The 27,786-nt window shown below is 39.1% G+C and overlaps 1 protein-coding gene across 6 annotated transcripts in view; it reads right to left on the bottom strand.

The window, feature by feature from the left end:
- LOC111667598 (mitogen-activated protein kinase kinase kinase kinase 4-like) overlaps nucleotides 1–27,786 on the bottom strand; it is a 66,068-nt gene that overhangs the window by 36,604 nt on the left and 1,678 nt on the right. For all 6 annotated transcript variants that reach the window (XM_023423344.2, XM_087178542.1, XM_087178544.1 and 3 more), the window contains exons 3-12: nucleotides 17,629–17,685; nucleotides 12,768–12,893; nucleotides 12,426–12,536; nucleotides 10,641–10,731; nucleotides 10,326–10,456; nucleotides 8,455–8,509; nucleotides 8,227–8,305; nucleotides 5,740–5,912; nucleotides 1,852–1,924; nucleotides 990–1,110 (exon numbers count right to left, since the gene is read on the bottom strand). In XM_023423344.2, the coding sequence (XP_023279112.1) occupies nucleotides 990–1,110; nucleotides 1,852–1,924; nucleotides 5,740–5,912; nucleotides 8,227–8,305; nucleotides 8,455–8,509; nucleotides 10,326–10,456; nucleotides 10,641–10,731; nucleotides 12,426–12,536; nucleotides 12,768–12,893; nucleotides 17,629–17,685 (1,017 nt within the window). The remainder of the gene's footprint in view (nucleotides 1–989; nucleotides 1,111–1,851; nucleotides 1,925–5,739; nucleotides 5,913–8,226; nucleotides 8,306–8,454; nucleotides 8,510–10,325; nucleotides 10,457–10,640; nucleotides 10,732–12,425; nucleotides 12,537–12,767; nucleotides 12,894–17,628; nucleotides 17,686–27,786) is intronic.

Here is a 27,786-nt window from a genome sequence, read left to right as displayed (position 1 = left end):
TTAGGATTAATTGATTCCCTTTGTCTGGATGTCACAAAACTTTTTACAGCTCAACCAAGATAAAACTGAAATTTTAGCTTCTAAAACTCAGAGAGAGAAATTGGTTGTGAAATTAAATTCCCTTGGACTTACCCCAAGCCAACAAGCAAGAGACCTTGGTGTGGTCATGAGGGGTTTGTCTTCAAATCCTCCAAAGCCTTTTATCACCTCAAAAATATTACTGAGGTGCGACCTTTTCTCTCTCTAAGTGACACAGAAAAACTGAGGCACACAGGCTTGACTACTGTAATGTTCTGCTATCTGCGCTACACAAAATGGATCGAAATCAGCCACAGCTGATTCAGAATTCTGCAGCCCGAGTGCTGGCCAGGACCAGAAGGAGGGAACACATTACCCCTGGTTTAAAGTCCTTACATTGGTTGCCTGTCAGCTCCCGTATTGATTTTTAAAATTCTTTTACTTGTTTTTAAAGCACCTCATGGTCTTTCACCGAGATATACCGCTCCAGTCTGTTAGCTGTTCCAAACTGCAGAACTAAAACCTTCAGTGAGGCAGCTTTTAACTTGTATGCTCTGAGCTGCTGGAACAGTCTGCCCTGAGTCTGACCTGAGAGCAGCTGGAAGTGTGGAAATCTTTCAATGAAAACTTAAAGCCTACCTCTTCAGTCTAGCTTTTGATTAAGTATGGTTTATAGACATCACTTATTACTATTGTATTCACTTATTTTATTGTATCTATGTTGTTAATTTTAATTTTTTTTATCTGATATTTTATTATCATTAATGTAATGTTTTTATCCAATCAAATGTATTTTAACCTGTTTGTAGTCTCTAATAATAAATTCTAGTAAATTATGATGACGATGATGATGATGATTATTACTATTATCATTATCATTAAATATTTTACTGTTTTTCAGTGTTTTATATTTTGTTTTGTTTTTTTGTTGAATGATTGTGTATAAGCTTTAGAATTAAATTGAAACCTACCTGTTGTCTTTGTTGACCCCCACTTTGTTGACCTCCTTCTCTGCCTCCTTCACGATCTTCTGTCTGTAAACGGAGAAACTCCCGTCTCAACGTCCATTCACCAGGAACGTTCACTATGGAGCTGAGAGAGCGAGAGAGAGGGAGAGAGAAATGGTGTAAGTGATAGTAATGGAGACAATTATGTACTGAAATACTAAGAGAAAATGGGCACAGTTACACAAATACACTCTTAAAGCTCATCCTTGGAGAAAGTACTCAGCTCCTAGTGCCATCTGCTGTTTGATGTCCAGGGACAGTAGCAGAGGCTAGTGCATCTGTCCATTAAAATAAAAACACACACACATGCCCTGTAGTGCTTCATTAGCAATGAATGTACTGAGCACTTAAGCAGAGGGAAAATTCTCATAGTGACATGAATGTTAATCTACCGATAAGCAAAACACTCATAATGACAGCGATGAGACATATTTCAAAAATCACTGGGATGCTGCTTACATGTTGACCTGGATTCATCAAACGTGGATGTTCGATACCATATTACTGAATCTGTGCATCTGAAGAAGTTCACTAAATCAACATTTCTTTCTGCAGAAGGAAATCTGCACCAACTGCTGTGGTTCTAATCATTTTTCCACCACACAAGTGAGCAATCAATGTCTTCAACAACATTTCTGCCACATGGTGATTGGTGGTTGAATGGTTTAAGTGCACTGCAATGTCTATATTTGATTCCCAACCAGGGGATCGTTGTTGCATATCATACCCCTCTTTCTCTGCCCCAGTTTCCTGTGTTTCTTTGACTATAAACTGTTCAGGCAAAATGTTTAAACAATATTTATGTATAGTATGAAAAGGCTTTTACCTGGGTTCTCCTTCTTCCTCTGTGACCTCATCCTCCTCTTCCTCACTGCCACTGTACTCATACTCTGGACCCTCTGAAAGAGACAGAGAGACAAAATAGTAGTAATACACTGGGTTAATATATTCTGAAATGAAGTTATTAAAGGTCCCACGTTAAAGAAAGTGAAATTTCCATGTCCAATTAATTTTAATCATAATGCAGGTCTAGGTCCTATATTAATACTGTGAAAGTATCAAAGTGCTCAGTGTTCAGCCTGTATTCAGAAACTGAGCCTTAAAACGAGCCGTCAGGACTTCCGTAACTTTGTGATGCCACAAAAAAAAAAAAAGAAGAAAAAAACGTCACCGCTCTAAGCCATGCCCCGAGCCCAGCCCAGCCTGACCCACTATCAAAGCTTGCATGATTTGGTCCCTCTGAGTGTTCACCTGAAATCTGCTATATTTTTATTCAATCACTCAGAATTAAAGTCAGCCAATCAGAAGAGAGGCTCAGCCAAAGCCTGAGAGAGAGGGTATTAAACTACACTGAGATGGTTTTCGGTACTTAAAACCACAAATATATCTTCTTATGGATATCACAACTTCAAATTAAACACAAGAAAAATGTAAAATATGGGACATTAAAAGCAAAAAATCCAGTATCTCCTTACAAGGTCAATGGAAATGGAAACTTGATCATTTACTGCCCCCTTTTAAAAATGTTTAAATAGCTGATAGAGCTGAAACAATTAGCTGAATAATCACTTAGCTGATTGCAAGAAAACTAACTGGCATCTATTTTGATAATGGCTTAATCATTTCGGTATTTTTTTCTGTAATGGCTCTAATAGCCGTATCAGATTGGTTCTAAATGTGTGAACATGTAAGAGTAGATGTCCATCAGCTGCACAGCACTTGTGGAATGTGTCCCACTTCACTCTGGTGTCCATGTTAATAGTAGCTGCATGTCAGTATGTGAGGCTAGCAGGTTATTTACTGTAAAATTATGCACTCAGTGTTGTCAGAGAGGAGGAACTGTATGGTTATGGGTGGGGCTTTTGGTGAACACTTCTAATGTGTAAGCACTGGTGTGGGTATTCTTCACTGACTTTCTGAAGCAGCCACTGTTTCATTAAAGATTCCTCCATGCCTGCCATCTTGTTTCTGCGTCGTCTACTGCCAGTAGCAATTTTGTCATTATCAAAGCCACACGAAAGTAGAGTGTGGGCAAACTTGGGCAATAAGAAAGTAAAAGAGAGTCTTGTTCCGTGGAAGACATATGGGACAGAGTTGTTATACTGTAGTGTGGCTTCAGAACAGCTATGCTGAATCATCTCAATCCTGATCTCACACATACACCAAAAAAAAGTTTCTCTCCTTTCAGCATACACATCCTACCATGGGACCCATAACACATGCACATTGGTGTAGGCAGTTGGACATCTGCAAATAATGTCTTAAAATGCATATTGGACCTTTTTTGTTCACACAGTGAATTCTTGAATTTGACTGTGGGGGGGCTTCTTGTCCACAGGCCAGGAAGATGGGCCCAGCCAGCCATTTGGCCAGCATATGATGTGAAAGTAGCAAACGGGCTGACTTGAACATTTACTCAACATGCTGTATGTTGCCATCAACACGCTGAAAGGTAAAACAATACAGGTATATTTGTCCAAAGCAGAAAGAACTACAACTTTTGCAGTGGATGGAGGAAATCTCTGTTCTGCTGCTGTGATGTCATGTTTGAAGGGTTTGGCTCATGTTATGTCTTTCTAGGCCAAAGCTGCAGGAGGAGAGTGCATTTAGAGGGTTGATGCCTACTTCTGCTGACCGGGAAGAGGGCATTTTTTTTCCCTTTTTTTGAGTGATTCATCTTCCAAAGCATAGGCCATCTTTGTCCAAACTACACTCTTGGGTATGCTGAAATGACACATCCTTTTTGCATCATGTCCGGAGCATTGAATTTTTTTTTTTCACTCTTATTTCTGCAGCAGTGAGTTTTTCCCACGTGCACTTAAGACTATCAGCATTTCATTACTCTGGAGGGGCATAGGGGCACACAGACACACACATACACACAAATCTGGTCTTGTACACATCGCATGCACACACACACACACAACACATGCAGCATGCAGAAAGTCTACCAGTCATTAGTGTGTTTTTATAAGCTAACAGAAGATTAAAACCAGATGGCCATTCTGTTTCCTCCTTCCTTCCCCTCAGCTTCTCTCTCTGCTCTCACTCTCTCTCTCTCTCTGTTGTTATCACTTTCCCGTCTGTCTCTCAGTTTGCCAAATGAAGATGAATAAACCTAAAGTACAACACAAGGATTTCTTGCTTTGTTTGAATATCAATGTGAAAACAAGAGAAGAGCAAAGTCATAAATATCTCTGTCTTCTCTTCCCCGCCCCTAACTCTTTTTCTCACTGTTTGACTGCACATCTTGGCATCACACATTCAGCACATGCAACTCATCCAGAGGAGAATGGATCTTCAGAACAGGATGAGAATAAATTGTTCTCATACTGTATGTCTCTCCACCCCCCACCCCCCTTCTCCTAGTTTGTTCCATTTTTTGTCTTTTTCCATCCCTCACTCTCTCTTCTTTCTCCTTTATTTCTCCTTTATTTCTGTGTGTGTTGTGTAAAACATGGCCCCAAGTGAACATAGAAAAGAAGAGGAAAGGTCAGGACATGTACAGCCTTTTGGCCCGACCCAACATTCTCCCTCTCTCACTCTCTCGTTCATTTTGTCTTGCCGTCTCACTGTCGGCCTTCCTCACTTCTCTCCATATTCAGCTTGATTAAAATATCTGGCATAACTGGAACAGTTCAAATTCAAAAGCTTTATTAGCGCAGCAGAGAAACCTGTTATCTAGCCAGTGTTTGTGTATCAACTACTGTAGTTTTAGAAATGTAAATATAAGCATATATTATTCCCTGAAACTTTCTTTCTGGTTTCAGTGTACTGCAGTAATACTGAACAGGTTTAAGAGTTAAAAAGTGTAGATTTACTTTAGAAAACTATGAAGTATAATGTATTAAATGCAAAAGACGTTGTGTAAACTGTGCGGTAACACTAGCATAATAAATCATTTCCATAAACAGCGTGCTATAAATTAGCAGAAATGCAGTGTTTGTGACAGTCTGAGGAAAGCAGCTGCTGTGGTATCAGTGCAGCTGGTGCTCTCTCTCAGCTCAAGTGTGCTGATAGTTCTTCCTCAAACACAAGTGGCCTCAAACCTACCTCATTCCACCTCAGGTTGCCTATTTGTAAAATTTTCTGATATCCCTTTAGTTATCCAAAGAACTTATTGTATTCCTTGTCTGTGAATGACCTCTTAAACAACTAAACAATTCTAAAAATGTGGGGCAGAGATGATGACCTCCATCTAGACTAAATCTCTGTCTGCCTTGACAGTATCAGCACAGGTTGTCTACACTCTCTCCTTCACTTTCTTTAGACAAACTATGTGTATGTGTTAATGGGTTTTTAATGCTGTCCTTGTTCGACCACCCTAGTCTTTCCCCTACACAGAGCTGCCTTTTCACCACACTGACACACACATGGCATGAAATAGCCAATATCAGCACAGGTTTCCCATTAGGACTCTGGCCCATAGCAAAATTCTCCAGGCTCTGTCAGTGAGTGTCGGCCTACATAATTGATCACATGAATAATTCAGCTGTTAATACAAGAACTGAATTACTACTGAATCACTATAATCAATTCAAGTCCTTTAGTAAGTCCAGTCCTGATGTAACGTTTGAATGAAAGAACTCTGAGTTCAGAGTTTGGTCTTGATAAAACTAAAAGATAAACTATAACAGCAGACAGGATTTAACTCACTGCATTTATCCAAAAGCTGTACCAGTTACTGATATGCACTGCATTCATGTCTGCTCACCTTTCTCTCTCTTCTTCCTGGTTCTGTCCAGGTGATCTTTGAGCATGATGCGAACTTGCCTCTCATTAGCCAGGTCTCTGATGAAGGCGTGTCTCAGCAGGGTGTCAGTGGTGGGTCGATGCAGATGGTTCTTAACCAGACAGTTATCTACAAAGGACAAAAAACGCTTCGACCTATACAGATGGAGAAAGAGGGCGAAAGAAAGGAGACACAAAAAATCTTACCATGAAAATTAATGTTATGAAAATCTACTCTTTTGGTATCTGTTTAATGTACTTTTAATTAGAGGAAAATATTAAGAGCCTTTAAATTAGGTTTGATAACATGTAACCAGTTCATCTTTATATTATAAAGTCTTGCTCATTTATTGTAAAATTAATATGAGTAGATATAATTCTTTAAATCCACATTCATTATTTCCAAGATTCAACAGCTCAGAACTGTTACTGAAACATCATAACTTTAAGCTGAAGTCTGCATTTTACTTCACTCACTTTTTACTATCATGTTTAATCTGGTTTTTGCTGCTTGTCATCTGTAAAAGACTCTGTGGTAAAAATGTCTTGATAAAAAGCAGAGTATAAATAAACCTGAGCTGACTAATGGGAAGTGGCGTGACAGAGGAGCAATTTGACACATAACCTACAAACACATGCCTGCACTACGAATAGGTGTAGGTAATTTTATTGACTAAACCTCCTTATGAAGGTCAGAAAAATCTCCTTTGTTTTTAACTTAAATTCATTTATTTAACAAGATTGGTCATTTTCAATTAAATAATCTCTTTACTAATGGTATGTTAGCAAAATCGGACCATTATTAAAAACAACACTTGTGCAATCAACAAATATAAAACTCAGAACCAGAAACAAAACTAAGATCACATGTAAATCTATATGCAGGCAAAATCACATTAATGAAAGAAAAGGACAAGCTTTCAACAATGAAATGTAATGCAGTGTCATGTTCAAACATATTCAAATCAACATCATCCTCTATAACCTGCCACAAAATTATTAAATATTTTTTAAACTCACCTAGAGTATGCCAGCTAGTAATCACTTGTTGGGACACTACCAAGGAAAATCCTTGCAAACATGTTGAGTTTAAGTTTTACTCAGGCAACGTCTGTGTACAAAAATGCTCCTAACATTCGAGAGGTGTGTTGTCTCTAGTCTAAACTCATTAAAAACAGGGAAGAAATATGTGTTGCTGTTTAGTTTTCAGGATGCCTGACGCCTTAGGGAGGCCTGGAGGTAGGAGGGCTGAAAAGCTCTGCATAGCCCAGACCGCTGCAGCTATTAAAAGATGCCCTATGAACTAGTCTTTCTGATTGCATTAATACTGAATGGAAGAGGGCATGAGTTCAACTACAAATTCAGTCTGAAAAGCTTATTCATTATATATTCAAGAGGAGAGGGGAGGGGATGAAGACAAGAGGAGAGGAGAGGAGAGAAGAGGACAGGAGAGGAGATGAATTAATCTTAATTTATTAAGATTAAAAACGTCAGCATCGATGTACAGTGTATAACAGAACTGGTCAATATCACTTAAATGTTACGAAATTACAAATCCTAACTATTTAATACAATTTAATTTGTTTTTAGCCAAACCCCAAGAAGAATGAAGCCAATTCATTTGACAAACAGAGAGGTTTGACTAATTAAACTATAATGAAAGGTCCATATTTAACTGCAAAAAGGTCAGTACACCCTTCATTCTTCTATGTTCTTAACATTTTGAAAGTCCATCTTTACTTTTGGTGACATACTCAATCCTCCTGAGCATGAATGATACCAGTCTCTTCGGCTGCTCTTTGCTGGTGGGCTTTTGTTGTTTTACCCTCAATTTTAAACACTCTAAAGATTGGATTTAAATCAGGGCACAGATCTGATGTTTAAGTTTTTTTCCTCTAAAAACTTGTGTGATTTGTGCTGTGTTTACCATGTATTGTCATGTTGGAAATTCACTCTCCTGCAAGTCTTCTTGAGACTGGGAGTCACCTTTTCAGTCAGTAATTAGGTATAAAACTTGAACTCATAGCGCCACATATAAATTCCATTACCCCTAAACTTTCTGCAATCACGCAGTCCCATATCAGCCCACTCGCACCTCCATGTTCAACAGTAGGCAGTCACTGTGGTAGCCCTGGACCCTGGACAATTTCCTTACCATGTCGCATCAGACATAACGCAGACCAAAACTGAGAAAAAAAAACTACTGTGTTCAGGGGTTATTTTATAACTTTATTCATGCAATTAGCCTCAGGTGTAATCACTTCTGTTTGTATGTCTGGACAGACCCATGACTTTGAGCTTTCAGTTTCATCGTAAGAGCACAGTGTTGAGATATCCGATGGCTGACTGTCTGAGGCATAAAGCCCACAACCAAGCCCACTTTCAAGCCGTGTTTTCAGAAGAGAAAACCTAAACACTGCCCTCTACATCCTGCTGTGTGTATATGTGCGTGTGTGAGAGATAGGCTTACCATTTCTTTGATTTCAGTTTGGGTGGAGGGTTTCGTGGAATTAAAAACAGGGCTCTCATTGGATGCATGTCACATAGAGCTAGGAAAAAAGACACAGGGTCAGAGAGGGAGAGAGAGAAAGAGAGAGACATTTATAATGAGGAAATACAGTACATTTGGGAAACATAAACAATCTATTAACAACATCAGTCACTTATATGTGTATGTGAAGATGTATTTCTGACTTACGAGGGGCTCCTTCAGCCATCTCTAAAGCTGTGATTCCTAAAGACCAGAGGTCACTCTGAAAATGAGAGGGACAGGAAAAGGTTAAGACTGGTGCACACACAAAGCTTAGCTTGAGCTCTAGTCATTTCCTGTAAACTTTGGATGTCCTCTTTTAACTCAAATAGTAAATCAGTTTGTGTATAGTGTGAGAGTGTAGATCCAGGAATAACAAAAACAATTTCCAAGACTTCAAGCCAAGCTCCTGGCATTTTACAAAGAATTGGATTCAGTGATTTCAAAAGTCATTGTGTAATTACTTCCAGAAAAGAAAATTTCCATTTATACGCATTTCTGTGAACTATGACATATCTAATCAGGATGGGTGAATGGAAACGTTTTGATGAAAAAGTTGCTTGAAGGATGTTCTGTGAGTAATGAAAGTCTTTCATGTATAATGATGGAAATCTTTCTGCTGAATATAAGGTGATGAAAGCCTAGACACCATTTACTGTAGAATTAGTAATTTCATGTGTCTTTGGTGGATTGAACAGCTACTGGATATCAAAAAAGGGGGTTCAAATGCTTTAAAGAGGCATTCAAGATGAATTGAAACCTCAGCTAAGACATACTCTATCCTCTCTGTCCAAGGCATATACATAATCTTTACTTTAATTTAACTATATATGTAATTGGCCAGTGTAACCTATACAGCGTTTTTCATCCTGTGATAATGGCAGCCGAAATTACACTTAAATCACTTGGTGACCAAGGGTGATTTCCTGGCCGCCTCCTGACAGCCTGCCTGTGGAACTCAGGATAGCCAGCTCAGTAACCACTTAAATCTCTCTTAAAAACCCATTTTTATAAAAAGTTCTTGGTCTTGTTTCGCTTTTTCTTTTGGTGTTGTGTATTTGAATTATGTTGTTTTAATGATTTTAATTTTACTGAGTGTACAAATAAAGTTTATTATCATTATCATCGTTATTAAATCAGTCGTTTAAACTGAAATTTTACTGCTGGATGCAATTTGCACCTGGGAGATAGCACCTGTCTGTAATGGTGAGTATATGAAGATGAGCAAAAGCTTTATTTTGTTTGTGAGAGACATCCATGTGTTTGTGCTATGGATAGTTGTTACTGTAGCTGTCATGCCAGCTAAACTGTTATTGTTGTAGGTAAACTGCCAACAATATTATTTGTCTGGCAAACAGCTTTAGATGCATTACCACCATCCTTTGGACTGGCGTAAGACTGACCCTGATTTGCATGTATCCCAGGAAAACAAAGAGGGGCTGCAATCAGATTTGTGATCTGACTGTATGTGGCTGACGGCCTGTCTACACAGGAGGCATTTCTGTCTTTCTTCCATGCATCTGACAAAACAGATCTGTCTCTATTTTAATCAATATAGCTGTCTACACACATCCCGAGGCAAATTTTTACGCTTCAAGTCTATTTCCTTCCGAATTACCTGCTTAACTACAGTGATTGTGTGACACAGGTGACCTACACTCAATACTGTCCCAGTACTCTGTGCACAGTTCATCCCAATCTCTGCTGTCTCTTCCATGTTTGCCTAGTTGTATGAGGTTGTTTGATCACTGGATTAAAATATTACCATTTATTTTTAGTTTAGTTTAGTCTGAGTTTGTAGCTTCAGAAGTCTCATATGGTCTGCATTAACTGATAATAAAGAACAAGAACTTTCACAGTACTAATCAGTGTTTGAAATGCTCTTCATTCTTCTGCTGGATGCCTTGCTTTTATATTCATGAGTCACTCAGGCTGATGGGAACTAACCCAATTCCCAGGGTATTTTCCCATCCCAAGCGGTCACTAAAAATGTCCTTGAAGTTGGCAAGAAACATAACTACGTCTGTGTCATTACGTACCCTGTAGTCATATGTGGCATCAGGGTTCTCATCACAAGCAATGACCTCTGGAGCCATCCAGTAGGGAGTACCAATGAAGGTGTTCCTTCTGCCGATGGTCTTGTCCAGCTGAGCCGACACCCCAAAGTCAACTGAAACATAATAATGTAGGACGTCTGTAAACAACAAAATGACCATTGCTTTTCTGAGAGGAGGTTTTTTCATGGTTTGTGTGATTGATTTATGTATGTATGACTGCTATTGTTCTAAAGTTCAGCCTAGGGGAGGATGCGCATGTGTCTGAGAAACCGCAGTGCATGTGTAGATGTGTCATACCCAGTTTGACTTCAGCATTCTCTGTGAGCAAAACATTTTGTCCCTTAATGTCTCTGTGAATCACATGATGGGAGTGAAGATGGGAAAGACCCTGGAAGACAAACATACACACACATTAACACACACATACTCACAGAGTCAGATGACTATCACTATAAATACGAAGTCACAAACACTGCCTTGGTAGAGTAGTTGCAGTTGTGTCTATTCTGAAGGAATATGAAATAAAAACTTGGATTTATTTCAACCCTGTGCTGCTTTTTCCCTATAAGAAAATTCGAAACAACTTTTCTTTAGGTGGCAGACTGGACTAGTAGCAGTGGCACAGTTTGAATATGTGCGCGTCTGTGTGTGTGTGTTTGTGTGTTTGTACTCTCGCCTCTTCAAAGGAGGTTAAATAAACAGAGGAAGTGAGTCTTATTTCAGACAATGACTTCATCATGCTATGCTGAGTGTCTGTGTGAGTTTACATGTGTGTGTCGAAACAATGGGGAGACAGCATGGCTGACAGCAGCAGAGAAAACCCTGGCATCCATCCAGAGTCCTTTGTCTCTCAAGTTTTTTTTTTTACTTCTAAAAAAATAATCTCAGTTCCATGTTGACCTTGATAGTGTCAGCATAAAGGTCAGTTATGTTAGAAGTAAGTTGATATAAGTTGATATACTGTATGTGTGTGTGTAGGTCTGTTAGTAGAGCCACAAACTGAAACACCAACGCAGAAAGCAGTGCAAACATCCCGGAGTCTTTCTCAGGACCTTGTGATCTCTCATAATGATAACCATAACATCTTACACACATGTGTTTTAAAGTGGCCTTTTGAGTATATAAATGAAAAAATAAATCAATTATTCCCCCCACGTCACAGGGGGAAAACATGACAGAGAAGCTGATCCCTGAACATAAAGAAGTATCAGTGTCAGTTCGGCTTCTTCTCTTTGATGTTTTGGCAAAGAATCCAACTCTAAAAGTAGCATTGCGTTTCTCATACAACCGCAGCAACTCATCTTGCCTTTAGTTTGCATCCATACGCAAATGACTACCTCTGTTTTTTTCTCTTAACAATACCTCAGGAATAAGTTCGTTTTGTGCATCTTGTCTGTATGTTCGTGCAAGTTACTTGAGGACAGAGAGTTCAAATGCTACATTACATAACAAAAGGGATTTGCGTTAGTATGGTACAGAGAATCAGGTACACGTTCACATAATGTATACACTCCCTTACACTGTACAGCTACACAGTGAAAGGGGTTATTTTGAGTTTTAGCCTGATAGTTTAGCACTTCCGAGGTTTGATAACTATTATAACAGAAAAGCAACTGCGTTAGAAAATATCTGGTTCTTTAATAAAAAGTCAAAGCTAAAAACCTGTGTTCATACATACAATTTAAGGAGAGAAGTAAACTACAACTCTTGGAGAGCAGTTCAGTGAGAAACATGCAATCACTGCTTAAAATATTGTAAAATGTACAGCTGATGTCAAGTCGAAGTTAAAGATTACACAGTGTAGAAACACGAAAAAACATTCAGCAGTTTAAATCATTTCAGCTTGGGGTTAGGGTCTGACAATAACCAAAAAAAAAAAAATATGGGTCCGAGTTGAGCCAATATTAGCATTTGCAGATATATTTGTAAGTTAATTTTTCAGGAATATTTGATTGTGATCATTTAAACTCTTAAATATCAATATTGGTATCTGCCTCAGATATCCAGTGTTGGTCAGGCTCTCATATGGGTGAATCGGTTGTATGCTGTTTTATGCATATTTGTGTGTTACTTTGACCTTACCCTGAGCACCTCTCTGCAAATATAAGCTATCCAGTCTTCCTTCAGACAGTTTCCCTTGGTCTTCTTCACCAAGTCTGTTACTGAGCCAGCTCCACAGTACTCCATCACCAACTACATGGGCAGATGAAGAGCTGTCTGTCACACACACAGGTACTGTACTAGCCAAAATAACTATTAATATTACTGTCTTTTGATCCTAATATGAAAGACATAATACAACAAGAAAACAGTTTATGATAATGTCACACAGGATAAACCCAGAGGGGCAGCAGCTGTTAAAGAAAAATGTGTCATTTCTATAAGCAATAATTATTGAAAAAGCATATAGAGTAGTTTACAAACCCAGAGCTGGTGGTCCTGTCCTGCAGGGCCTTTCTTAATAAAAGCTCCATAATATGTAGCGATGTTTCTATGGTGGGAATAACTCTTCAACATGTTGATCTCCAGCTTTATCTCCTCTTCTTCCTCCTAAACATAAAAACAGAAACGCCACACTTATTCAGATGATAAAAGCGCCACTTTTTAACGTGACTGATCTGCATTTAAAGAAGCTGTTAAATGTCAGTGTTTGGCAGAGGAGAGACAGCTTGAATAAAAGAGCGTATACTGTATTATGCGTATATACAGGGTGTTTAGAAGATGTGGCACTTAACACTAAACCATACATCAAAATATGATGATGTTGATAATCCTGCTTCTATAATGAGGCTAATCTATAAAAGTTGAAAGGTGGCACTTTAAAAAGAAAAAAATCTAAGGCTCCATACAAAACAAACACGTACACAACCAGACAGACAGCAGCTCCAATCAAACTGTTGTGTAACCTCTACATGATCTTTCACCCAGCTATTGGACCTTAATTCAACTACTCTCAGTTCTCGACTAAGGTTGGTCAGTATTATGAGACATAGGACAGATAGAAATAGCAGAGGAAACACAGAGTGGCACTTTTTGTTTTCTCACTATAAATCTCAGAAATGACTTGTGACTTTTCCAATTCACTGAACCTCTAAACCTACACTGGGCTAGAGGAGAAAGAGGAGAGCTGGAAGAAGGAGAGTAGAGCTGGAGGAGCCCGATGTGGCTGTTAATCAGAAAAGAGGAAACAACAGAGAGCTTCTCCCAGTCACTGACCTCCTTTAAATCTCCACAGGACAGGAGGGGAGAAAATGACAAGCAGAGTTTGACCTTTCACCTCTATCTGAAACACAAAGCCCCCTGCCTGTGTCTGCAGTCTGTCTGTGAGTGTGTTTGTGTGCGAGAAGGGAGATAATAGCCAAGCATTTCCTGCTAAAGAGTTTGTCTGCAACACAGAAGACCCAGAGTCTCATCGACAGCAAATCAACCAGGGTGTCCACTTCTGCAATGGACAGGTTTGTGGCAATGTAAAAATAAGCACCAAGTCTGATCAGGGTGTAATAACTTTTTTTCAGACACAATAGAAACTGCACAGATGCTATTTAACCCAGTTTTGCATTTACAAGTCTAATGGGGCCATTCTCTATTATTCTGCAGATAATTATTTCAATTAATCAATCAATTGTTGGTCTATAAAATTTAAGAAAATGGTTAAATATGACCATCACAGTTTCCTTTTAATTTGCTTGATTTGTCCAACAACAGTCAAAACCCCAAACATATTCAGTTTCCTGTGACATAAAACAAAGGAAAACAACAAATCCTTCTCGGTATTTTTTACATATTTTTACAACTAAGAGCAGGCCATGCTAGCAGTTCTGTTAGCAGCTCTGTGAGACTGTATAGAGGTTACACAGGTACATCAGAAACATGATAATGCTTAATCCTGCTTCTATAATGAGGCTTATCAGAAAAGTTGAAAGGTGGCACTTTAAAAACAATTCAGCAGCATTCATCATCAGCAGCAGCAGCAGCGAGCTAAAAGCTAACATCACTTAACAGTCTTACTTAGTTAGTGAAACTAAAAATCCTTTATTTATATATGGAAATGCCAACGCATTATATTTTTTTCTGACTTCCATTGTACAGTTTCAACTCTTACAAGACTAATTACACTGGACAGATGTTTTTTTCCAGTTTATCTGACCACCGGCCTGTTCCTGGAAGAGCACTTGGTTTCACAGTTTCAAAATATCAAAATAGTTCCCAATTCATTTTCTGATGATCAAGAAATTGATGAATTAACTAATCGCTTCACAACTACATGCTTAATTATCTGAAAGCGTAGTCCTCTAAGAGGGTTCAGCCTGACCACATAAGAAATGCTTCACTGAAACACTGCTTTGCCACATTATGACCCAGCATGCTTCAAAATCTGTTGCAACCTTATTTTGAGCACATATGTAACCCCATTCTGCCGTCACTGTTGATCTACCTGTCTATCTGTACACCACAAGTTGTTTGTTCCCTCATACAGCTGTAAGAGCGCAAGGTAGAACACACACAGTCAAATCACCTCCTTCTTTAAACTTAAAGGGTCTAATCCATACTCCATATACAACTGTAATGCTAACCAAACCCCTGAAATTCAAAATACAGCTTCAGACAGATTTTTTCATCCTCATATGGATTTACAGTATTATGAGTCATATCAATAATTTTTTTCATCAACACTATCCAACACTGTGGTTTTAAAACTCTAAAATGAACAGAACTTTAACATCAATGAAATTCATCTGGAATATAATATAAAACTACTTCTGGACCAAAAAAGGAATATTGGTGGGGCTCTGAGAACAGTAAGAAAGAAGAGACTATTTCATGTAATTTAATTCTGTCAGGCTAGCGGTGTAAAACGTAGATTTTTGTTTGATCCTAGTTGTGTGTCTATGCTTTAGGGAAGGAGTTAGGAGAGGTTGTCAAATGGATTGTAAAAGTTCCATTGCTTCAATTACCCGCATGAGGAGAGAGAGAATTGAGTTGGTAAAGGAGAGAAGAGAAGAGAGATGCACTGTAAAGTCAGTCATTCAGTCTAATAATGAGTTTTAAAACCTTTTATACCAATGTTAAGAATTTTAAAATACTGTAGTACTGAAAAAAAATGTATAGACTGATCTTAATAATCTTTTATATCATTGCAATTGAGCATTCTCAATTCTCGGCTGGCAGGTGTGAATTAACCAGACGTCTTTTACACAGGTTTGGTTTGCAGCTTTAAATGAATGTGGCAGTATTAAAAGATAAAGATAGCAGAATGAAGCTTAAAGGGGCTATTTGTAAGTTTTCTCTGCCAATCAAATGTGTTTTTTTTCCTAGAGCGGGTGGTGGTGATTGTCACTAGACAAGAGCTTTGGCTTGATTGCGCCTCAAGACAAAAGATTATAATACACCCTCTGAGCAGTGCTACGTCTTCAGGGCAGATTGGAGGGCTACAGTGAGTCACTATCAGAAATTGACGAGAAGGATTGGGGCTAGCTGGTTAGAATGCAAACCTCATTAGAAGAAAAGATGTGATAGAGTTGACATTGGTGTTGTTTTCCACCTCTCGAGACAGCTCTTGGTGAGTAAAGGAATGAAGTTTGATGCTAAATTTGCAATGTTTCTTCTAGACTGGTAAGTAAACAGCTGTTGATGCTAACATTGGCTGTGTAGCAATAGCAGAACTTACATATAACTCCTTTAACAAAAGAGGTTGGAGCTAGGGTTATATATGTAACCAATAAAATAACATAGATAAACAGCTTCACAGAGGAATTCATGTAAATTTAAATGTCCATCGTATTTGATATTTTGATCCAAGGTTTCCACCAGAGTGTTCCAAGCCCCAAGCAGCTTGATTGGAAACCTAGACATAATAGTTGGAAAGCTCACCAGCAACTACTGATGATTAAAGCACCACTGTCGACCTCCCAGCTACAGGTCGGTGCTGGGCCACCACATCAGTCAAAAAAATCCATAAAGTTTTTACCGGCCCTGTCTGTGTGCCTGTCACAGAGTGTGCAGCGTGCAAAAACGCACAAAAAATAAAGAGATGTGGAGGAGGCACAGGTAAAGGGAGTCGAGTAGTAGAGTGGTGACAGCTAACATGTCTCTGTGTTTGTGACAGTGGGTGGGAGGAAAGAGATTAGCACAAAGTTATATATTTATTTATATACTTATTATATTTATATTCATATTTTCTGTTATTGTAGTTCCAATGTGTTTAAGATTTGAAAGCAACCAGTGAAATTAATCTTTATGTGTGCAGTGCAACTAAATTTAAATATCTGTCAGCCCTATGAAACATACCCCTTCCTGTTTAGCTAGGTTGCATAGCAATGCAATGGGAAGGAATTCTGAGGTACGGAAACTATAGCTGTATCCCAATTTAGGGGCCACATTCAGTCTACGAAGGCGTGGCCTCCGAGGACCACATGAACCACGAGGCTGAACTGAAATGAGATAGTCTGGTCTACGGAGGATATCCTATTGATCCTCGACTGCTGTTTTATTTCTCTTTTTGAGTGATTCATCACTTCCATGCAATGAATCTTGGGATGGGTTGGGCGAATGTGGATCATTCGGCTTGCAATTGAAGGAGCCTTCAAAATAAAAGCTAAAAGCTAACTAAAATTAATTACATAACTCAATGAATGACTGATGTTTTTAACATCTTTGCATGTGGCATTTTATTGGGTAGTGGTGGCCAATGTGTAAGAGGAATAATACCCGAGTTTTACATTTTGTAAGTGTAATGGATGATGTGGAGGCGAACAAAATTCTGACACAGTAAAGTGATCCACAAGTGGAATCCCAGCTAAAACTTCTCAAATCACTGTAACTTTTTGAATCAGCATAATGCACTTCTCTGCTGTCCATCTGTCTGTCCATTTGCACAGTATGCAACAAATGACTTCAATATGTGAGCTTTCATTATCTCTCTTCATAGACAGATAACACAGACAGATAACTAACAACATGCTGACTGGTTTATGCACAAACAGCAAGCGCCTTCGTGAGACCAAAAATGAAATAGGAATGCGACTGAATTTTTATTTTGACTTTAAATTCAATTTTGAACCATTTGCACATGGGATAGAACTAGATCAGCTTGTAATATTCTCATGTGAGGGTAATCATGTGTATACAAAAGTATGCCATGTATAATTTAAATTGACAGAAGGATTATCTATTATTATCACTTTAATATTCACCAAAGATAAGCAAGAGAAGAGGAACAAATAAGCTCAGAGTGGAGGTAAAGACAAAACGAGTATGTGTGTGATTGAATGAAGTGCATGTTTACCTCTGTGACTTCCATGACTTTGATAGCTGCCAGCTGGCCCGTCTTGACATGACGACCCTGTTGGGATACACAAAAAAGCAGATATAAAAGATTAAACACCCAACACAAAGCCAATTATTTCTACCAACATACACAGTTGTTTTTCAACTTGACACACCAAATAAAAAAACACAGTGAGGTGCGGTCCGTAGCAACATGTATGAGTAGAAGTGTGTCACTAGGAAACATCAGTCCCACAACAGCACAAGCTCTTACATAGTGCATGACTGTTTCAACATCAATCAAAAGGCATTTTGTCTTGGGTTTTTATAGAACAGTGTCCAAAGGGCAAAAAAATTGTGGTGAAAAAAGCTAAATTTTAGATAAATTGTGGATGACGAGAAGAACAGAAATTGAGCTTTGGCTCTACACTCAAACCTGAATGAACTAGATTATGAAAAAGCTACTACTCTCTTCTCGCAGATTCCAGCAGTAAAAATCATCATGTTCGAATGTGATATGATCAACTCCGTACGATTGCTTCATGCACAGCTCAGGCAGACTATCTCTCTGGGTGCTAAGAAAAGCAGTTCTCATGTAGTGACAAGTGAATCATCTCAGGCTCAGGTCAATATTCTACACATGTTCATTAAATCACAAGTGCAGCTGTGTGAATGAGAAAGACAGGCAGGGTCAAAATTGTCAAGCTTAGACACCAAATATTGTAGAATTTTATCTCCAGATTACAACAAAACCTGGCAAGCACTGGAATCTATAATCAGCCCAACCATAATGTATCATGAACACATATTACTACACAACTTTTGAGTGAGCCCTTGGATTGTGATATTATTTTCAATACTCATGGACACAGCTACAGTGCGTCTGTCTGTCTGCGTAATTTTATTTTCTCATGAGAGGCACAGTCAGAAAGAACAAGATAGGACGCAAGATGAGACAGAGAGAGAGAAGAGGGAGTAAGCCCACACACAGAGCAGGAGCTGTAAAGTGCAGTCAGGTGAAAATGGGAAAATTGAAAACCTTGTCATGAGTCAGAAAGCTGACAAGATACTAGAGGAGCTCCTCTATAGGCCTTTAAGCTGTGATGTACAGTATGACAGAGCTCTGAGTGTGTGTATGAAATCGACGAGAGGGCACTCAATCAGTCAGCTAATATTCAGGTATAGACTCAGAGAAAAACAGTGAGGAGAAGATGAGCTTCAAAATAAACACATGTTTTGATATTTGCCTATTTTTGTTTTATCTTGTCTGAAGCTACATTTGAGATACACTGCCTGTTACTTTCCTGAGAAATATAACTCACAGGACTGAATCCTGCATTATATAGAAGGCCATGGGAAATAACATGGTGTTGAAACCTGTGTGTGATGAAACTATTTCCACATCTGCATAGTCTTGAGGAGTATCAAAGACTTACACCCAGTGGTATGTTTTAAAACTTCCATTAATTCAGTTACTGTCAATACCATCCCTCAGGTCAACAATAGATGAAAACTGTTATGGCAGAGAGATCTGTGAAATTAGTTTGATCGGAAATCGCAAAGGAAGCAAAGACAAAGTTTAATAACATGGGAAATCTCAGATATTATATAGTAGTTAGACTAGATTGGACCTGAGTGGATGGTTTGGTTCAGCAAATGTCTGCACTTAGTTACAGAGGCTAGTGGCAGAGAGGTTACTTCATACATGACATCATAAGTTTGGCTCTCTATGCTGTACTACTTACTGTTTCATCCCCATATAAACTATTGTAAGCGAGCTTTGCTAACAAAGTTTGCCAGTTATTAGATGAAGTACCTGCATTAAATATATCCATTACACTCTTTAGGACTCTGGGAATATTTGTGAACACTAGAAATACTGCATCCTTGTGTCCAGCGTATTTACAAGTTCAAATATAGTGTGTTTCATTCGAGTTTCATCTCACTTAACATGCATGTAAATGTTTTATACCCAGTAACAGCTGGGCAGGAAAATCCATGAAAACAGTGGAATGCTAAGTCATGCTTCACAATAAAGTTTATTTAAAATGTTACTGAACTGGCAGCTGTGAAGCAGACGACTTGTCAGATAACAACCTAGCTGATTTTCTTCACATACTGTATTGGACATGAGATATACTGTGTCAGGCTCAATGACCCCTGTTCATTCTGGCCACCATTCTGTCCCCACGTGGAGGACATTGTCTCCATAATTGCAAAGAATTGTGGCATACAAGCAGCCACTGCCCTGACTGTGATAAATAAGGAAACGGCCTTCCTGTCCCTTTAGACTCAATGGTGTCTGCTGGCTACGCTGCCACCACAACTCACTAATGTGAAATGTTCTACTCTCAGCTGGGCCACTTATTAACAATATGCAGCACTGACACACACACACACACACACACACACACACACACACACACACACACACACACACTCAAAGGGCTCTGTGGTCTTCAATTAATTGGAGAAAGCTTGTGCACTTTCTGACATTGACGTCCAATGAATTAAATACATGGGCTCATGCACACACACACACATTATATGACAAAGTGCTAGGAATCAAACACACACAAATGAATCCAGATACAAATGTCATCTCCATATTTGTCTTGTTCACTTACACACATCACACACACATACACACACAATGGAATAAGGAATACTACAAATACTGTGTCAGTGAAAAGGTTACTATAATATATTCATACATATGCTAATTAGATACAAAAGAGACATTTATAATGCAGACAGCAAGGGGACAAATGAGAGAAACACTCTTACTGTATCTCTCTGCTACTCTCGAAAGTTTCTCTCTCCCTCTCTCTGCCTTCCTTGCTTTCATCTCCTCCTCTGTTTTTCTGTCTCTCCCCTACAGAACAGTCTGTTAGTTACATAGGTGTGCTTGGATGGACTGCATCTCCTCTACAAACTGCATGTAGGAATGGTGCTATTAAACGGCAGCATGTTTGTATCTGTTTGTGTGTGTGTGTGTGTGTGTGTGTGTGTGTGTGTGTGCGCGCGCGCGCACATTTTGCTAGAGAAACAACCCATTTTTTCCCTCCCTTCCATTCACATGGAACTTTCACTGGTTGGCACTACACGGTCAAAAGGGCTGCACTGGTGTCTATTATATTTACAATAATGCTGCAGAGAACTGAGAAAGTGAAACTGCTCCCACTGTGAGTGAGTGAGTGTGAGTGTGAGTGTGAGTGTGTGCGTGCGTGCGTGTGTGTGTGTGTGTGTGTGTGTGTGTGTGTGTGTGTGTGTGTGTTCTGTAAGCCAACAGGGATGTATTTACCAGGGCAGCCCAAGGAGAAACCATCTTGTTTGTTTGTTTGTTACCATTTTTCTGATGGTTAATGAGACTAGAGATAAACTGATTAATGGGCCAGACTGATATATCAACTCATACTAGCTTATCTTAGATACATTAGCATTGTATGTGTTGGCTGATAAGCAACAACAAATTTAAAATCCATGACTCATCATGCTGGCAGGATCTAATGAAGAGACACTATCAATTTGCATCATGGGAATTTTAGAATTCAGCAGTTTCAGAGTTTGATACTGCTGCATTGATTTCGATCATTCTTTTTTAAATCTGAGTTTTGCAGTTTCCCCAACTTTGTTGAAGTATGATACTGAATCACAGGTGCACTTTTAATTGGACGTTTGGCATTTTAGAAAGTATAGTAAGAAGGCCAGACCCTCCAAGAATATTCTAACTGGACTTTCCCATGTTCTCACTGCTCTGGGTCTCACTCTCTCTCTCTCTTTCTCTCTCTCACTCTCTCACACACACACACACACACACACACACACACACACACTCACACACACACACACACACACACACACACACACTGCTGGGTAATCAGCACAATCCATTGCTCCGAGCCTCATGGGGGGCTGCTTTCCCCTTCTCTCTTTAGTTTTCATCTGCCTCTCTCCCTCTTCCTTCCTCCCCTCCTCTCTTTCTCTCTGCCTTTCACCTATGCCTTCCTTCCTTTGCCCTCCCTCGCTCTCTCACTTTCCTCCCTCTCCTTCCTTTCTCTCCATTTTTCCCATTGTCTCTCTCCGACTCTCCACTGTTTCACCTCTACCAAACACAGATGAAGCAACTCTACACTATGTTGGAGGATGTTTCCTGTCTCTCTCTCTGTGTCTCTCTTCTGTTTTCTCTCAGCTCAAACCCCCACCCACCACTGCTTAGCTTTGGAACAAAGACTTTTATTTCAAGATAAGATCATATTCATTTCAATTTTCCAAATTTTTAATAATGCGTATTAATGTAATGTTAGGATGCTTTGCACAACTGAGCTGTCCATTTTCTTTATATGAAGCGTTTTTCAAAATAAAAGCCTTCCAGTGGCTTTCACTGTCTAGCAGCTGCAGAAGTGGTTGTGATATCACTGTGGGGAGGGGTTACAAACCTCCGCCAAGGGGCTATGTTTCCCTCTGTCTGTTTAGTTGTCAAAACGATTATGCAAAAAGTACTGAATCTATTTACATTGAACTTGGTGGAGTGATGGTTAATGAGCCACGGAACAACCCATTAAAGGTCCCATATTATAGAACGTGACTTTCCATGTGTTTTTTGATTATAAAGCAGGTCTAGGTTCTATATCAACTCTGAAAGTTTCAAAACGCTCAATCCTTTGAGAAATATACACAACCTGTTATCAGAAACTGTGACTTCTTCTAGCTGTAATATGTTATCTATGCTTGGCCTGGCTGTGCGTCATTCAGAAAACAGTCAGCCAAATGGGAGAGAGGCTAAGAGACCAACACAAAACGCCTTGTTCTTACTAGAGCTCTTATGGATATCAAATAAAACACTGGAAGAGTATAACATATGGGACCTTTAAATTTAGGTACAGATCTGGATCACTTACCATGAATGTGAATTTTTTCTTTGAAGTTTGGTGTATGTTGTGTGACTTTGGCCCTGAGATCTGTGCTCTCTCTGGTTTTGTTGCAACAGAGATTAGCAGTTGGTCAAAATCTACATTTGGACATTTTTATACTTTGATCAGCACATCAGTGAACATGAGTAATGTAAGAATAATATGTAGGTCACAGAAAGGGAAGTGACGCTTCTGAAACTAGAAAGATTTGAGGAAGTGTAAGTGAATCACTCTGGCAATCGTACTGCGGCCAGCTGTTTTATGGCTGTGCATGATGTATGAACATGGTGTCACCAAGGCTTACTGAGATGTATCAACTATCGAAGCCATGCTATAGAGCAAATTCAGATGGCTGTGACCTTTCAGAACTGTTTAGAATGACAAATGATTGTTAAGGATATGTTTCAATTTATTTTATACATGCTATAAACATTAGTCTAGTCAGAGTCAGAGTAACTACCCTGAATCTCGGGACTAATTTCAGCTTTACTTAGAGCAGAACTGTGTTGCATCAGCAGTGATCATGGCGCTTAGTCTCAGTGGAGTTTGCCGTTTTTACATTGTAACACACACACACACACACACACACACAGAGAAAGAGAGAAAGAGAGAGAGATGACTCTAAAGCAATAGCTTGCAGGGAAGGGAAGTTCTTTTGCAAACAGGGAAACGCCCTGTGTATGTGTGTGTGTGTGTGTGTGTGTGTGTGTGTGTGTGTGTGTGTGTGCTGTGCAAATGATGACTAGATGGTACGTGAGAGGAGCATGCAGAGTGTGTGTCTCATGGTGATATAGTACTGAGAGAGTCCAATACAGCAACTCAGCAACTTCATGTTTATTTGAAAAGTTTCAACTGCTGAAGTTACTACTGTTGGTCACAGACTTTGCTATCCAGGAATCAAAAGCCACGTTTTGCTCTTTTGCTCTAATAATTCATGGCAAAACAAAAGAAAAATCCTATGAAGTCGTTTTACCCACATTTAAAGGCTGGATTTCTTTGTCTTGGTGCCACAAAACTTCTGCAGGCATACTACAACCATGTGATTGCTACCACACATAATACAGCTTTTAACACTAATGTGTGCAAGTGTGTGTGATCTATTCAGACACCAATTATTCTGTCCCTCTTTAGGACACCAAGAAGTAAGCATTTGAATATGTGAAATCAATGCTGTGCATGATGAAAAGCTTCAAAGAAAAGGCAACAGACAAACAAGAAGAGAAGAGAAGAGAAGAGAAGAGAAGAGAAGAGAAGAGAAGAGAAGAGAAGAGAAGAGAAGAGAAGAGAAGAGAAGAGAAGAGAAGAGAAGAGAAGAGAAGAGAAGAGAAGAGAAGAGAAGAGAAGAGAAAACTGATTTGAGTTCAGGTTTGAGGTTATAGAAATGGAGAGGAGTAGAAATAATAGGAGAAAGGGGTGATTGTGTTTGTCTTGTTGAGGCTGTGCCACTTCCCTTTTTGACCGCAAGAACTTTTAAGGGAACTTTTTGAGGGACTACCTGCATTTATACAGCAGGAACCTGGATCTAGTTTTAGCTCTTACCCTGAAAATCTCCCCACTACCATGACACTGGTCAAACACAAGTTTCATTATTGACACTTAATATAGCAAACAAACAACCAAAAAAAATGGGTCTTGAGTCTCATTTTCAAATATTTAAAATCTCCAACACTCATATATCTCTTACACAACATACATTCAAACAACACTCACCTACAGCAGTGAGGACTGTGTTTTCTTCTTTTGTGCAACACTTAAATCTCAGTCTACACAGTGGCTTTTTAATGGGTTATCGCTCTAATTTCTCTAATTACAGCAGCTTTTAAGATATGGTGGAAATGCAAAAACAAGTCCTCTGAAGATTCTTTGAGTTCCTGAGTAGGTCCTGATTTTTCACTCTCTGAGGCCATTTGAATGAAAAGGCCTAATTGTTTTCTCCAGCTCTCTCTGCTCCATCTCAGTCTCCATCTCCTCTAATTGGGTCCGTCTTAGCATGTCAGAATATCCTGTCTGCTGACCAGGAGGCCGTTCCACTGGATTAAAATGAAAACGAGGCTAATGGGGCTAACTTTCCTCCAGCGTCAGAGCCCACTGACATGACTGACATGATAACAAAAAAACTAACCGGCAATTAGTGGATCAAAAAACTACCCACAACACAATGCAACATGAGTCAAAGTAAAATTTAGCAATCACTACAATCAGCTCCTGATGTCTGCTGTAAGGCTTCAGTTTGGAGCAGAACTAAATAGCAATATAAGTTGGACTACAAACCATTTCACCACACAACAGACAGTGGATCACTGTGGCTTACAGTAGGGACTGCAACAAACTGCACACTACTGTCTGCACATAAACATTGTCATAGTGACTCCTTCTCCATTTCCCTCCTCCGCTTCTTCATCCTCTTTTTCAAAGGCCCACTGTGTGTTCATGAATTTTCCACACCCTGTCATGCCTAAACTGCCCTCTGTCCTCACTTAGTTTCCCTCCTCTAGGGATCACCTGCCTGCAATTCTTAATACCTTCACATACCTTTGTTGCAAAGATGCCATGGCGTTCCAGCAAAGTCTATGATTTTCAAGTTATATGTTTTTTTGTGGTGCCTGGTCCCACTCATTTGTTTTCCTGACTTGACTGACCTTATATACCTCTGCTTGTTGCTTGTAAGCCTGCTGATTGACACTAGACCTTACTAAAACTGATTTTCACAAAACCTGCAGTTTCTCTGTTTTGCCATTTGCTTTCTGTTGCCCTCTTAAATGAATTCCTCAAACACACTGTAAGATACAACAAAACTGGTTGTAACTGTGTGCATTTCACATAGCGCTGTCTTCATAAATGTGCTACTTTTAGCACAAAAACCATGGTAACAGTGCTATCAGCATCTCTGCAAACGTAAAAGAGGGACTTCCTCTGCCCATGGCTGCATACTAAAAATGCAGTGTGTTAATGTTGTGACTCTGCAATACAAACACATGACAGATTTTTTACACAAGGGATGTCTTTTTCTGTCTAGGCACAGTATAGATGACTTTTTTTACATTGTATAAAAATCTGTTTATAAAAAAATAACTTTTCTGTTGTGAAAAGTCGTGATGATGTCACACTATAGCAAGGTTCAAAACTAACTTTCCTCTGTTGTTTCATTAATGCACATAACGTTAATGCAGAGGTCTAAGCTTAGAATTGAGATCCGACCAAGCATCCATGCTGGGTTTCCATTACTAAATACTTAAACTGCAATGTAATGAAAAGACAACCCACATATAAATAAACAGAGGAAAAGCCCAGATGCTTTGTCAGCATCTCCAGCACTCAAATCAATCCACAACCAAGTGTTTTCTTTGGGGACCATGTGTATGTTTGTGTGTGTGTGTGTGTGTGTGTGTGTGTGTGTGTGTGTGTGTGTGTATGTGTGTGTGTGTTTGTGCAGTGTAGGGCATTGTTCTATTGGCCCTGTTCCTGCCCTGGTTTCCCCGCACACACACACACACACACACACACACACACACACACACTCAGAAAGTGTCTGTTAAATGTACACAACAGTGCACAACAGATCTGCACAGCCCTCATCGATTTCCAATGAATTACCTGTTAGCATTACAGACTATCAGTATTGATTTGCCTATAGTAATTCTTATGAGGCAGAAAAAAATATTTCGTTGAACAGAAATAAGGATTGTGAGAAGAATAACAAATAATTACTGAAGTTTCACTCTTCACAAAATAAGAATCCTCTCAGAGGAAGCTTCTTCAGAAAACAGGTCTATCAAATCAGCTTCTCATATCTCCGCTGCCTCTGTTTGTGGGTTAATGACATAAGAAACCCTAAAATCACTGCCCTGAATGAAACTGCTCACCATTCATCCATGTTTGGATGTTTCCCCTTGTTGAAACATCAATGAATGTGAGTCACAGGATGAAATGTGTGACTTTCTACCCCTGTGTAAAAGCACCCAGTGTAAAGGGCAACACAGGCCTTAGTGTCTTAGTGCATCTCTTGCAACATTTCCTCTTTCAGGAAATCAAGTGGCAATCGAGGCACACACCCACCTTCTGTCTCACACACACACAGACACATACACTTCTGCGAACTATCCATGAACCTCATTCATTCTTTAACCCTAAACTTTTAACCTCTACTTTAATTCATACCCTTATCTTAAAGCTATATACCACATTTTTAACAAGACCAAGCCTAAGTAACTCATTTCAAAGCTGTTTAATAGTTAGCTTCTTGAAGTTATTGATATTTTGATATTAACACTGATTAGCCACAAAACAATACATAACTACAAGTAACCTGAAATTGCTCCTACTGAGTGAACCCAGTAGAGAGCGCACTACTGTCACACCAGAGACCGTTCGCATCCACAGTCCTGTCTGTGGTTATGTTTAGTCAACAAACGCAGGAAAAGACATTGGTTTTACTTAAATGTAAGTAAATAGTTGCCTGAAGTCACGGGTTAGGGTTAGGGTTTTCTGTACTAAACCAGGCCACAATTTTCCCTAACTCTATCCAAGTGCTGTGATGGTTTAAAAATAACCATAAAATTGTTTAATGATGCCATTGTCACTACAATTGGATATTGTACAGCAAGATCAAACATTCTGGCGGAAAACGAATAGCTCATCTGTGAACATTTTACATTCACTTCAGTTACAGTACCAGTCAAATGTTTGGACACATAATGGGAAAGTGTACAAACTTTTGAATGGCACTGTATGTTCAGTATCATTTGCAACTTGCCAAATACATAAATTTACAACAAATCCTCATTGTGAAAGAAAACGTAATCCGGTCGCAATTACGTTTCCTGCAGGATATATCTGCTGGTTCAGTTTAGTTGGGTAGAAATGTCATTTTTAAGAGGCAGGGATGACTGCACATGCCTTGTCCTGCAGGAAGAATAACCATCCTCTTCCATAATTCATTTTGGATTTAGGCAATTTCGTATCACCTTCTTTATAAACATGTTTATTTGTCTTTTCTTTAAGGGGCAGTCATGTTATTAGCACATTAGCAGTACATCTTACTGAGGCAACAGTAATGAGGTTTTAAATTCTAAAGGGTGTGAACCCTCTGTTGCACAACCATCATTTGCCCAAGAAGACCTCCTTTTTCAATGTTCAAATCTTCAACTAGTCCATAAACACAAGTAACACATTATGTGGTATAGGTGATCTAGCAAAAGCATACGATCATGGGACACAACCATCTGCACAGGCATAAATAAAATTTAACACCTCTTGTAACCACA

The sequence above is a fragment of the Seriola lalandi genome, unplaced genomic scaffold (genome assembly GCF_002814215.2).
Source record: "Seriola lalandi dorsalis isolate HSWRI2012SDOR001 ecotype SW California unplaced genomic scaffold, Sedor1 jcf7180002054691, whole genome shotgun sequence".
Taxonomy (NCBI): Eukaryota; Metazoa; Chordata; class Actinopteri; order Carangiformes; family Carangidae; genus Seriola; species Seriola lalandi.
Note: the sequence above shows the minus strand (reverse complement) of the source record. Positions and strands in the feature narration are given on the sequence as shown.